We start from the raw sequence: 14,928 nt of genomic DNA, 5'->3' as shown, positions 1-14,928 counted from the left end.
TCCTAGTATCTGTTGTGGCAGGAGACAGCAGCTTGGACCGAAAGTAGCGCCATGCATTGTACATAGTGACACACATCACTATGGACGCGTCACAAGGCGTCTGATGCAATGGACAACTGACACTGGCGCTAATGGTGTGCATGCGGCACAGGTTAATGCGCCGGAGCAATGCATGTGGTAGTCACATGACACGTGCTATGAGCTAACTTGTGGTTCAAATGGCTCTGAGCACTATGCGACTTAACTTCTGAGGTCATCAGTCGCCTAGAACTTAGAACTAATTAAACCCAACTTACCTAAGGACATCACACACATCCATGCCCGAGGCAGGATTCGAACCTGCGACCGTAGCGGTCGCTCGGCTTCAGACTGTAGGGCCTAGAACCGCACGGCCTCTCCGGCCGGTTAGCTAACTTGTGTTCAGTATGTCTGTTGGTAAGGGGTGTACGCTGTGCATAACCTGTTGCCTCCTCCTGTGTACAACAGACAAATGCGATCTTTGGGGAATGTGGCAGAATTGCAGGCGCAATTACAATATTTCCATTGATACTAGCGGTTGTCGCTTTGAACAGTTACTTTGAGGTATGGTATTGTTATGCGGTGTAACCTATGTATGTACAAAACACAATAAATATGGACTTCCGACCGTTGCTTACCAACCTTAATCTAATCGGTTGTGGATCCACTATCATCTGTTTTAATCTGAACCAAAAGGTTTTTTACATCATATATTCTGAGGCAGGAAATTGTCGACCAACACACCAAAATACGAAATTTAGCAACGAGGATTTATTTTAGATCATAATTATTGTAACATTGTGAACAAGTATAAGTTATGAAATTGCGTTGAGTCACCAAGTTAGACGAACTTGTCACAGGAATTTCCAGGAACACAAACTTTCTGGAAAGAGATAGAATTTTCTGTTGAGTTGCGTACGAGAATAGTGACAGCTCCGAGTGGAGCCTGACTGGTGTAGCGATCAGAAGTTGACGCCACGCTGCTTCCACGTCTCTGCATGCTTCTTAGCGTACTCGCCCGTGGGGTCGAACTTGGCCTTCAGCTTGATCCACTCTTGAGGGTGCTTCTCTGTGATGTGCTTCAGGGCCTTGACAGCCTTGTCCAGCTGGCTGGGGTTGCAGTCGCCGCATCCCGTCGCCACAAATTTTGGCAGCCTGCCTGCAAAGATGCCAAAGAAAATCACATGAAATACTCCCATTGCGAACGTCACAGTGAGTGTGTACGACGGCAAGATTTTGTCACCATACATTTAATATTCCTGTGGATTTATAATTCTATTACATTTAATATTCTTGTATAATTATATTTACGTTAGAGTTATCAGTGCGCAAGTGTATTATTAACCAGTTCATTGGCCGGTACCGGCTAGCACCACGTACTAACAATTTCTGACCAGTGCATGTCTGGGAGTTAATTAATTCTGAGGACTGACACAAAAGTCGGATATACGTTCTTCAGAAGCCACTATCGGCCAAAGAGGGCCTGGAAAGAAACTTGGCCGGCCGCAGTGGCCGAGCGGTTCTAGGAGCCTCAGTCTGGAGCCGCGCGACCGCTACGGTCGCAGGTTCGAATCCTGCCTCGGGCATGAATGTGTGTGATGTCCTTAGGTTAGTTAGGTTTAAGTAGTTCCAAGTTCTAGGGAACTGATGACATCAGATGTTGAGTCCCATAGTGCTCAGAGCCATTTGAACCATTTTTGAAGAAACTTGGCATGTTCTGCAGGGATGGCCATTTACTGCTCTTGAGATAGAGCAGAGCAAGGCAGCACTGGTTTACGATGCTGAAGGCGATAGAACCCTGTAGCGTGGACAGAGCGGGTGGGAGGTTGCTGTCTGATGGAACAAAAAGTATTACAGAACAGCGCACCTGGAGAAAGAGTGTCGGGGATGGAAGAAGGCGAAATAATGTGCATTTAGCACAAAGGAATCTGAGGGATCACGTATGATGGTCGCTTGCTGACCTCTGGGGAATATTGTCGAAGGAAGCTCTGGGGCATGCTTCCTGCTGAAGAGCACTCGTGTTTTAGTTTGATGGAATGCTAAGGATGTAGGAGGAGAAATGGGACCTTCAAGAAAATCCTCTGAAAGGGTTACGAGCTTGGGGTGGTTGGCTGCAGTTTCATGACCCATGTAGTGGGAGTTAATTTTTTTGTAAAGACCACTGAAATTCTCCCACCGAGTGCATACGTAGACACCGCATGACAAGGTGGGAGTAGAGTATGACACGAATAAGGACTTATCGATCACGAGCACAACCCTGCCGGAACTGATCGAAGGATGTTGCCTCCTGAGATTGAGCTAGAGATTTCGCTAGCAAGTGCCACGCTTGAGAAGCTGGCGGTTACAGTCTCAGAGCTGTTGATTTTGGCTCAAGGTGCACGTTAAGTCGTTTCTTCGTAAGAGCTATATTCCTCTGTTTACTCAAGTGACGATTATTTAGCTCTCTTGAAGTCTGACACACATTAAATTGCTGCCTTACAGGAGAATACTTGAGTAGAACTTCTGTTCGTGGCTAGCGAGCGAACAGGAATCTTGTCTCTTGGTCTGTCTTATGCTGAGGTAAGCTCAGCCCTAGAAATCTGCGGACGCCATATAACACCCATTACGTGGGCAGTGAATTTCAGGTACACCATGTACGTCAAATGCACATCGCTGATCACCCAGCGAGCAGAGCATCCATCCAGTACACCTGCTGTCCACACTTCGACAGGAGATATGTGCATTCCCGATTGAAAAATAAGAAAACACTCACAGTAAATGTGTTGAATTCCAGTTCCTTGCCCACTGGGTGTTTATGGAAGTGACAGTCTGGCCAAAGGTCTTCTGTTTCTTACTGCTAAGCAATATCAGTCAACTTCCTGTCTAAAGAAAGTCGAACAGTTGTTCTGGCAGTCTCTAAATTACATGTGGCGTAGAATCTGATATTGTGTGCTTCAGCCGGTCAGTGTGGCCGAGCGAGCGGTTCTAGGAGCTTCAGCCTGGAACCGGGCGATCGCTACGGGCGCAGGTTCGAATCCTGCCTCGGGCATGAATGTGTGTGATGTCCTTAGGCTAGTTACGTTTAATTAGTTCCAAGTTCTAGGGGACTGATGATCTCAGATGTTAAGTCCCATAGTGCTCAGAGCCATTTGAACTATATTTTTGTGTACTTCATATTTATACAAATATTTTGCACTCTACATCTTTTTGAGAATAATTAGTTTACGATATCCTTTTTGTGATACGTTGTAGTTGCATTCCAAGAGGAATGATTGGTTTGAAGTGATAACCGAAGTTAAGTAAAACCACAACGCGTTACTTCATGTTATGGAAATTCCTAAGTGTAAGCTATGAACGACAAGTTCGTTTCAATCATTTGTAGGCGTGAGAAGTCAACAGTAGAAGCAACATTAGGCAGCCACACATACACACGCCTTATGTTACGAACAACTTGGGGGCTTACAATGCAAATTTTTCTTTAGTCATGAATACTCTGATGATCATTAAAGCTGCGACATTATTAAGACAGGACACAAAATCTGTCGAACTGGCATCATGCACTTGGATAAGCAACTGATTGACATTTCGGAGCAACTGTGCAAAGAAGGTAAGAGTAAAGCCAGTAGCTCCTGAACGTAATGAAAGATCGTATTGTGCCATCTGTAAGCAGAAAAAACTTCTGTGCGTCGGAATTCGACTGCTGAGGGATCGTGGGCTCCCGACACGGCAGTCTATCGTTCACGACGTTGCTTGTCACGTTCCTTGTATCTCATAACTGCCATGCGTATGAAGAACCGACGGTTCCAGGTTGGCCATAACGTCTCACTGAAACACAACGTAGCCAGGCCTCTAGCACCTGTAAGATTGTGCAACCGTGTCACGCAACTTACGTCGGGAGTGGGCTTCTTTCCAGTAAGACAGGTACTCACAACGGCAGTGCGACTACTTCTGTAGCACTCTATACTCTCATCGTGGTGACGACCACTGCCACTTCCAATAATGCGGCAGCAGATAATGGCAGGACTGTAACTATGTCGTCTTTTCAGACGAGTGCCGCTTCTGCATGCAGCATCACCATGCATGTGGTTCGAATGGCTCTGAGCACTAGGGGACTTAACTTTTGAGGTCATCAGTCCCCTTGAACTTAGAACTACTTAAACCTAACTAACCTAAGGACATCGCACACATCCATGCCCGGGGCAGGATTCGAACTTGCGACGGTAGCGATCGCGCGGTTCCAGACTGTAGCGCCTAGAACCGCTCGGCCACTCCGGCCGGCCACCATGCATGTCTTCACGTTTGACGGCTCCGAGGAAAACGAGCGTTACCAGAATGCATTCATCTGTTGTCGTGACGGCTTGGAATCCATTTGGTAAGCAACATAGTTCCCTCTGGTTTGCATAACCGGTAATCCGAATGGCAGCTCCTAGTTTTCTAGAGCGTCTAGGGTGGGGGTGTGTCCTTTCTTCGACGTCTCCATGAATTTATCTTTCAGTACTATAAAGCAAATACGTTTGTTATCTGTTATGTCCTGTTGCCGTAGTAAGCACTTTGTCTAAATATGTCACCCGTTGGCTTCATGTGACTAAGGGCTGCTGAAACACTGGGATGAAACCATTCACGAGCCACTCAAATCACGAATGACGTAGAGTTGAAGCAACATGGAATGACGGACCCGTAACTGACATAAGGTCAGTTCTAATTTATGCACATCTATGTGAGAGCCATTCTTGCTGCCACAGGGGCAGATGTGTACTAAATTTCACACTGTGTGTACCACTGATCCCATACAATTTCAATTACATTTCCTTCTGGATATACCAATAACCGCAATAAATAATATTTCATTTACTATCCTTTCTCGTATTCCAGTCTTTGCAACGCAGGCTAGAAGTGATGACTTCATCACAAATAGTCGCAAAAACACTTTTGTCAGATTCACTGAGATATTTAATGTATGCATAATTTTGTCAATGGGCGTTTAATACATAAACATATGTGGTGTGGAATGAACAGCCGATTGATACAACCCTAAAGATTTCGCGCACGGGACCTAAGTGATTGTAACGTAAGTGGACTGAGATCTTCCATCGAGGGCTGGTGGGCGCAACACGCCTCTTACGCTGTCTTTGGAGTGTGAATGAGAGAACAGAAAGATCTTAACTGTTGTTCTGATATCGAAGAGATTTCCTTTTGTTTAGTCTAATAAAATGTTGTTTGTAGCAACATAAGATCTGATTTATCACGTGAAAGTGTTTATAAATCATTATGAGCACAGATGGAGGTGTAATATGCTCAGGTGTATCAAACTGATCTAACTAAAATGAACGCTGCTATTAATTGCGTGTTACAAAAAGTCGGTGTTGCTATCTTCCATCATTATGATTATTTTAATTCATATTTGTTTCGATTAGGAACAGCCTGCTCCATGGCTGTACTAATGAGGCAGTGTAGCATCAGTCGCAAATCCTTAACCTGTTTATTGTAAACCGATTTCCCCTACAGCGTAGCTACTTCCAGTGCAGTTATCTGAATCATTAGTGTCATACCATGGGCGATTTTAGTTACGACGAATCACCACCATAACTTTGGTATCTGTAACGCCAATGTGGTACTATGTGCCATTTTATTTATAATGATTCATGATGGCCTTGATATAACTACACTGAACATAGTTACACGGTAGCTGAAATCGATCTACAACAAACAGATTGCCGGCCGGAGTGTCCGAGTGGTTCTAGGCGCTTTAGTTTGGAACCGCGCGACTGCTACGGTCGTAGGTTCGAATCCTGCCTTGGGCATGGATGTATGTGTCCTCTTTAGGTTAGTTAGGTTTAAGTAGTTCTAAGTTCTAGGGGACTGATGACCTCAGATGTTCAAGTCCCATAGTGCTCAGAGCCATTTTTGAACAAACAGATTAAAAATTTACGACCGACGCTGCCTTTCCTCCTATATTGTATTATTTTAATTATTTTTTAAACGTCGTAGAAACATTATTTACCAATAGTGTTCTTGTACATTGACAAAACGTCGTCATTCTGTTACTGAATACATAGTGCCCGTGTGTTTTTGAATTTCGGACTCACTTATTTTTTGTTGTTTCATCGTGGACAGAAGACAGTCAAACTACAGTCTCTACGTCGTTCGTGCTGCTACCGTTAGATCGGTAACGACTGCCTTGAAATCCATGCGTGTGTCTGCTTACATCGTACTTGACTAAGACTCAATGTGCTTACTAGTATTTCAGAAAGCGAAATTTTTCAGACTGCCTCACGGTAAGAAAACGGAAGACTTCAACGGATTTTACGAAAAAAAACGGATAAAGACGTAACTTACGTTAACAACAAAGAGGAAGATAACAGATCACAGGAAGAATTCTGGTAGTACTGGAATTAATGAAACGTGCGTATGGCGTGGGCCTCCCGACGGGTACACCGGTGGCATGGTACAAGTAGTTTTAGCCGACGCCACTTTGGTGACTTGAGTACCGGTGAGGATGAACTGATGATAAAGACGACCTAACACCCAGGCCCCGAGCGGAGAAAATCTCCGATCCGCGCGGAAATCGAGCCCGCGACAATTCCGCGCTGACCACTCATCTGTGGAGGCGGACTTGCTAACATTTAATCGTCATTATTTATAATGCACTAATGTAATTGAGTTTTGCTAGAAATCGAACTCTAATTTTACAAAGATAAGCGTGCACTGACATTGGCAGCTTATGCTCTCGGAACGTTTGTGAGTCTGATATGGCACATGACGTCGGTGTGAGGAGAATTACTTCGGACTGTTTGAACCCTATTCAGTACTTCCGGTTTTTTGTGTTATATTTCTGTTTATCTCTCACACTATGATGTGTAGATAAATAGTATAATATATATAAATTGTTACTTACCTGACTCTAAATGCTATTTACGGAACATTTTTCAATACCAGTTCACTTTTAGGATCCGTGCACTTCATTATTCGCGACCTACTTGATGGATTTCTACAAAAGAAAGGCAGTGTAAGGATATTGGAAAACCGCCAAAATAACAAGGCTGGAAGAAGCGGGCAGGAGGCGATGGCCGGTTTTTAATTTATTGTTGGAAAACCACTATCCGAATTTTTTAATTTAATGTGTATGAAAGTGAAAAGTAGATGAGTCGCTCCACACGTACTGATGTCTAGCTGCTCATGTCCCCAGACTTGCGAAGAGTGGCTCTCTTGTCGACCAAACAAATCAACATGGCGAATGTTTGAGACCTAGCACTGGCATTCGGAAGGAGAGGGCTATAACCTAGGACCGCTCGCCCAGATTAAGGTATTCCATGAATTTTAGAATTCGCATGAAACCAATGCCACAGTTTTTCTTTGTAAAGTTCATGAGGACTTTTACTTCCTATTTTTCATATTCTCGATCTTACCCCCTGTTCTGATGACCTCTCCCTTAGTGAAACGCTATACACTGATCGTCCTTTACAGCCAGAGTCAGAAAAACGAATGATTCGTTGACCTAAAGACGCGAAAGTTATGATGCCTGTAATTTTACTTTTACGTTTTTTTGGTTATGAATTCTTGGTTTTATAATCCGTGAACATAAAATTCGAACATAAAATATTACTGAAAAAGTTGTTGTTTAAGGCTAGCGCTTCTATACAGGAGGGTAAATAATTGTGAAACACATGGTGGCTGTTACATATTTGCCAAAATATTTCAGTGTAAGGAGAAGACCAGGCAACAACTGCTTAGGTCTAGATTTTCACTATCCCTTACTCTGCTTTCATGGAATACTTCCATATTTAAACTAATTAATGTGTTACTCATCACTTCGTTATTGTTTGAATATTTTTAAAAAAACTACATTTAATGTGGATTCGGAAGAAACGATTAGTCAACAGCTTTACTTGGAAATCCGATACTTTCTCGTATTGTACCGATAAACTTTTCAGGGTCTTGGAAACATGTAGGACTCCTTTCTGTCTTGCAGTTCTACAGCCGTTACCTGATTTGAAAATAAAAAACTTACTATTCAAGAAATTAAGTAAAAGTAATGGACCGTCAACACTGAAAAAAACGGGCGAACACATTGCTACAAAATAGCTGGAAACAGCGTCAAACTTTATGAATCTGTGGAGTATTGTATGCATGGCATTAGCAGACAATATTGAAACCAATCCAAGAAACTGATAAATATCATTATTATAAGACGTTGCCTTATGAAGCAACAGAACAAAGGGTGATGCAAATATAACACACAGCTCGTAAATTATTTGTTATAAAGCGTCCTTCTTAAACAAAAATGTCAGTGTAGGAACGGCAGAAGAGAAAAAGATATTTCAAGCCAGAAACCCCGTAAATGAGAAGGACAAAATATTGCATTAGACAAATAGAATGGAAGTTAGCATAAGAATGGCTGGAGATGTTTATATATGCGCACGAAATTTGCATAAATTAGAACCATCTACCGTAGATGAAATTTGCTGCTGTATGTTGCTGCCTGGAGTTACATAATATGGACGAGAAAGAGAAGAGGGATCTCCATTGAAAAATAAACAAATAGACGAACACAGAAAAAAGTGACAAGAGCATGTCCACCTTTGGGCGTCTGCATTGGCGATGATGAGGCCGATACTTTTCTTTTCAATGACATTTCGACAAACTAATATGAATAATGTACGATACCCACTTCCTTAGGAAGCCTACCTTCTGAATGGCCTCTCAGACTGAGTGGTTGCCATTTGTTTTCCATAAATTGTGATTCAGATACAACACTGCGTCTAAGATTATTGTATCATGGTGACGACATATTGTGATATTGCAGTATCTGACTCAAGAGGGGACGTTTCTATCGCCTACTTAGATGGTGTATCCAAATCAGAAGTCGAAAATATGCACTCTAAGGAAAAAAAACCTCACCACAGCAGAATTATCGGAATGGGACGCAAATTCGTATGTGTGATGTACATACCAACCATACAAACAAACGACTACAATTTCAGAAGAACTGGATTATTTATTTAAGTGAAACAGCTTCACAAATTGAGCAAGTCAACAATACGTTGCTCCACCTCTGCCTCTTAAGCAGGCAGTTATTGACAGAGTCGTTAGAAGTCCCCCTGAAAGATGTCCTGCCAAATTCTGTCGATTTATAGCATTCTATCATCAGAATCCTCAGATAGTTAGAGGACCCAGTTTCTATGTTCCAAACGTTCTCAACGGGGAGAGATGCGGCGACCTTGCTGACCAAAGCTGGGCGGGCATCATCTTGCTAAAATATAAGTTCAAGGTGCTTGCCATATTGGGCAAAAAAACAGGACGCAGAACATCGTCGACGTAACGCTGTGCTCTATGAGTACAGCGGGAGACAGATAAATGGATACTGCCATGAAATGACGTGGCACCCTAGTCCATTACTCTCGGGTGTCAGGCCATATCGAGGGGTGACTCAAGTTGATGCCCCTCTGCTGTCTGGGACGTCTCCATACACGTCTTCCTGGTCATCGAGGCCCTGGTAATAATTTAATGTAGTAGATCTGCCTTCAGTGATGAGTCGCACATTGAAATGAGTCCCAATGGCGGACGAAGACGTGTCTGGGGACGCCCAAGACAGCATTGGCAGACCAACGTGTCACCCGCACATAAGGTTCGGCAGCCAGGAGTGATGTTCTGGTGTGTTGCTTTATATCATAGCAGGACCCCTTTGTATTTCATCCGAGACGCCGTTACAGTACATCGGCATGTCGACGATGTTCTACGTCCCGTTTTGTTGCCTTTCTTGGCAAGCAATACTGGGCTTACACTTCAGCAAGATAATGGTCTTCCGCACACGGCGAGAGTTTCTATTGCTACTTAGTACTAGCCAAACGCTATCTTTGCTAGTTTACCAGATCCTCCATCAAGCTCGAGATTTTGACGATCTAACGCACCAATTGGATGGCATTTGTCACGATATCCCTCAGGAGGACATCCAACGAGTGTATCAATTGATGCCAAGCTGAGTACTGCTTGCATAAGGGCGAGAGGTGGACCAACGCGTTGTGTACATGCCCAGTCAACTGCTAACAGCAATAGTGGAGGAAATAATAGAATTACTAACACAAGGTGACGTAAAAGACGGTTCCAATCAGACTGATAAAACACCGTGGTAAGTCTACTGAGCCTTGCGTGGATGTAGAAAATAGTATAAAACTAACATTGCGAATGACGCTGTATAAGCAACGAATTCATTTCCTCTTTTTTCGCATTGTGAGTCGCTAGAATTGTGCTCTGAGTGAAGCCACACGTAAGCTTGTACTCCTACCGATTCAATCATCCCAGCACATACAAGCTTTAACTAGCTATCTCAGTTACTCCTGAAATGAGGTAGACCTTCCGTTATATTGCATCAGAGTGTAGTGGTCATGTGACAGGTAGTAAGAATCCAAGATGAAGAGGAGGTGGAACACGTTGAAGCTGAGATTCACTCCAGGAAACGTGCTGTGATGGCTCATTTATGCAAGACCACTTTCCCCAAAAGTCAGTTTTTCGGTTCTGACTATTCGTCCGAGATGTAATAACAGGTTCACCCATATCGTACTTACATCTTGTACACCATAAACAGAAAAATTATATTTGCAAATCAGGCAAATGGAAGGAAGTATGCAGCGACTCTTGTTATTTGACGTTCCATGGCGTAGTTCACATTTGCGTATGAAGAACATTAGGGGAGACATACACTGCAAGCTGTCTTATTCTAATCGTTGAATTGTTGCTTTTGTAGTTTGGAACTTGGCACGCTACTTTGCATTAGCGTTCCTGTCATATTAAGCAAGTTAGAGGCGCAGGTAAGTAAACAATTTGTAGTACAAAAGTACAAATCAACAACTAGAACTTAAAAATAGGGAGAAAATACTTGATAATGAACAGCAGGCAAAGCTGAAATTACTTACGTCGGAAAGGGGAGATGGTTGTTGTGCGAAATACGATTATATAAAAATAGCCGACAGCGGAGGAAACATCTGTACACTGATATGAAACGAAACATTCACTTTAGAACAAACATCTTGAGTCGGCGAATCGAAGGAGGTTATTGGAATGATGACGAAAAGTGGATCCGCAAAGAGAAGAAACGAAGATCATTCTCTTGAAAATTACGTAGAAGCACTCATAGTGCGAAGAGATAAAGATATAACCAAAACTAGGTTGACAAGAGGTGGAAATTCGACAGGGTCACAGTTTTTGGCAGGAAACTATCCCATACACGTAGAGGAATTAGATGGGTGTACGAAGAAAACATATAAATCACTTGACACTTCATATGTAGATTCCCAAATTGAAGCATCAGTTTTCATGCAAATATCGTGCTCTACACCAATGTGTCAAGCAAAGCTGTTCGTTCGCCACAATCCCTGCACAGAGAATATTCTCATTTGAGCGATATTACACTAATTAAAATTTTTATTTATCGCTTATCCTCCGGTCTTAGTTGCATATTTTCACAGCAAGTTGCGTTAGGACGTCGTGATGTCTATATCGGAACTACACATTGTATTATACACTGAAACGCCAAAGAAACTGGTATAAGCATACGTATTCAAATACAGAGACATATAAACAGGTTGAATACGGCGCTGCAGTCGACAACGCCTGGTGCAGTTAGATTGGTTACTGCTGCTACAATGGCAGCCTATCGAGATTTAAGGGAGTTTGAACGTGCTGTTATAGTCAGCGCACGAGAGATGGGACACAGCATCTGCGAGGTAGCGAAGTGGAGATTTTGCCGTATGACCATTTCACGAGTGTACCGTGAATATCAGGAATCCGGTAAAACATCAAATCTCCGACGGCGCTGCGACCGGAAAAAGATCCTGGGAGAACCCGACCAACGACGACTGAAGAGAATCGTTCAACCTGACTGAAGTGCAACCCTTCGGCAAATTGCTGCAGATTTCAATGCTGGACCATCAATAACTGTCAGCGTGCGAACCATTCAACGAAACATCATCGATGTGGGCTTTTGGAAGCGAAGGCCCACTCGTGAACCTTGATGACTGCAGGACAGAAAGCTTTACGGGGGCCTTAAACAACGGCGTTGGACTATTGATGACTGGGAACATGTTGCCTGGTCGGACGAGTTCAAATTGTAACGAGTGAATGGACGTGTACGGATATGGAGACAACCACATAAATCCGTGGAATCTGCACGTCAGGAATGGACTGTTAGAGCTGGTGGAGGCTCAGTAATGGTGTGGTGCGTGAGGAGTTGGAATGATATGGGACCCCTGATACGTCTAAATACTACTGACAGGTGATACGTACGTAAGAATCCTGTTTGATCAGCTTCATCCATTCATATCCAAAATGGCTCTGAGCACTATGGGACTTAACAGCTGAGGTCATCAGTCCCCTAGAACTTAGAACCACTTAAACCTAACTAACCTAAGGACATCACACATATCCATGCCCGAGGCAGGATTCCAACCTACGACCGTAGCAGTCGCGCGGTTCCGGACTGAAGCGCTTAGAACCGCTCGGTCACTGCGGCCGGCCATTCATGTCCATTATGCGTTCCGATGGACTTGGGCAATTCCAGCAGGAGAATGCGACACTCCACACGTCCAGAATTGCTACATAGTGGTTCCAGGGACATTCTTCTCAGTTTAAACAATTCCGCTGGCCACCAAACTCCCCATACATGAACGTTATTGGGTATATCTGGGATGCCTTGCGACGTGCTCTTCAGAAGAGTTCTCCAATCCCTCGTGCTGTTACGCATTTATGGACAGCCCTGCAGGATTCATGGTATCGGTTCACTCTAGCGCTACTTCAGACACTAGTTGAGTCAATACCACGTCGTGTTGCAACATTTCTGCGTTCTCGCAGGGGCCGTATACTATGTTAAGTACGTGTACCAGTTTCTTTGGTTCTTCAGTGTAGTATTCTGGTGTGTAGTAGCGATACGGATATGACTGGTTGCTGACGCAATTCCTGTTACAGATTTCTAGGACTATTAGAGGGGAGTGAGCACATAACATTTTGAATACGAACCCATGTCCGGAAACGTCATCGAAAGACGCTACATAGCGTCAAAGTTACTAGAGCGGGCGACTGTAAATGTCTGTACATACAAGATGACCCTGTGGTGATGTTACATACTCTCTAGGATGATGGGGAGGGATAAATATATTAATTTACGGTGAGGGTTTCTGTACTGGAAACGAACGAGTCAGAAGTTAAAAGTGAAAACAGTTCTTTGTTGCTAAGATTGTAGGGTAGGCAATTTCCAAAGGTGGTATTATAGATCAAACTAAGAAAAAATGTCTATTAAACATGGGCTCTAAAATGCATCACTTCAGAGCTATGAGGAAGGGTTCAATAGAGAAGATGCGTTTCACAGAAGCGAAGATAAATAAGCGCTCATAGCTCTTCACGAATGAATTTTAGAATCCATGTTTAGTGGGCATTTTCTTCTTGTTTTTGTCTATATTACCCCCCTCTGCAAATTGCTTATTCTACTATCTTCACAAGAAAAGTCCCGGTACATGTAATCCACTGCAGATGTACTAAAAAGATTTTCGCTTATAACTTTCGTCCCAGTCCTTTCTGGACCAGAGTCTCTACAATTTAACAATTTACAATTTACAATTTAACTTTCTCCATCACCCTAAAAGTTTGTAACATCATGGCGGAATCACCCTATGTGTACACACATTTGCAGGCACTGGCGCCTATAGCGTTGGCGCTCTGTTACGCCGTTGAATGACTTTGACGGACATGTTTCCCTATTCAAAATATTATACATTCACTCCTCCCTACAAGACCTAGAAATGCAGCGGGAACTTCCTTGCATCGTGTAAACCTGAATATGGCACAGACAGATAGAACATGTGATTGTCAATGATTGTTTGTTGATTTTAAAGCAACAGGCGAATTGTAAGCTCTGTATAAAGAATCACCGTGGTTGGCAAGAATATTTCTGAGCAGGGCATGAAATTTCCAACAAACACTAAATTGCTACGAATGAGTATAAGCTCATTTTGACGAAGATAAAGTAATACAATTTCTTGGCGTCACCTGATTTGCACGTAGTGGAACCAACAGCCCCTAATTACGAACAAGCACCTAGCAAGGAATAAGAAACTGCCTCGTAAAGCGATACCAAAAGATCTCCTATGCAACGCTATAGAATTTGTATTTATAAACCTCCAGCTCGATTTGGCCATTTTGAATATTAGAGAGCTGCGCCATATTCCGAGAGCGTATTACTTAAGTGACCATCTGTGGCTACCCGGAACAAGTAAAAAGAGGTTTGACGATGGTGATCTGTGGAAGAAAGAAGCGAGAGATGCAGAAGAAAGAAGGAAGTTTAGCTCCCGCACTTACTTTTGATCTCCTTGCCCTCGTTAGTGCACCTTCCTTGGCCTTCATCGAGCATGCACTGGATGTAGGATTTCAGGAGACGGTCGTTGTTGAGGATCTCGTCCACGTCCAAGTTTTCGAGCTTGTCTTGTGGCGCGGCTCGCACCGAAACGGCAACGGCGGCCACGAGGCAACAGTAGAGGATCAGATTTCTCGCCATGGCTACCTCTGCGCTCCGCCCAGTTTGTGGCTAGACTGTGGGATGCCGTCTCCGGTGAGCTCCTCTTATACCGCCGCTCTGACGTCTGAGTACACATGAGGAGGTAACCTTGTATCGAGGCGGGGCGCCCCGGAAGGAACAAGCGCTCACACCTGCGATAATGTGTAACCTGCGTCGGTTTTTCTCTACTCCCGCGACCTTCAACAGCCAATTCTGACTACATTAGCCACCAGCTTTGTGAGAACGCGACCCGGCGTAAAAATCGACGCTTACAATAAGCAATGGAAAAAGAATGGTGCCATTTTCTTAAATATGCGACGCTGTCTGGAGTCGCATCTATCCCAGAAAAATGGTCAGGTGTGAGTCGGACTCGCGCCCTACAGGTTTCGCAT

At 43.6% G+C, this 14,928-nt stretch overlaps 1 protein-coding gene across 1 annotated transcript; it reads right to left on the bottom strand.

Moving 5' to 3' along the window:
* Window positions 1–767: 767 nt before the first annotated feature.
* LOC124799266 (ejaculatory bulb-specific protein 3-like) lies at window positions 768–14,589 on the bottom strand. Its single transcript, XM_047262830.1, has 2 exons — window positions 14,341–14,589; window positions 768–1,177 (listed from the first exon to the last, which is right to left on the bottom strand). Exons 1-2 carry the CDS (start codon window positions 14,534–14,536, stop codon window positions 981–983), a joined length of 393 nt encoding a protein of 130 aa, XP_047118786.1. The 5' UTR covers window positions 14,537–14,589; the 3' UTR covers window positions 768–980.
* Window positions 14,590–14,928: the final 339 nt, after the last annotated feature.

Source organism: Schistocerca piceifrons, chromosome 5, assembly GCF_021461385.2.
Source record: "Schistocerca piceifrons isolate TAMUIC-IGC-003096 chromosome 5, iqSchPice1.1, whole genome shotgun sequence".
NCBI classification, from domain to species: domain Eukaryota; kingdom Metazoa; phylum Arthropoda; class Insecta; order Orthoptera; family Acrididae; genus Schistocerca; species Schistocerca piceifrons.
The sequence above is the reverse complement of the archived record's forward strand: the minus strand, read 5'-3'. Positions and strand labels throughout refer to the sequence as shown.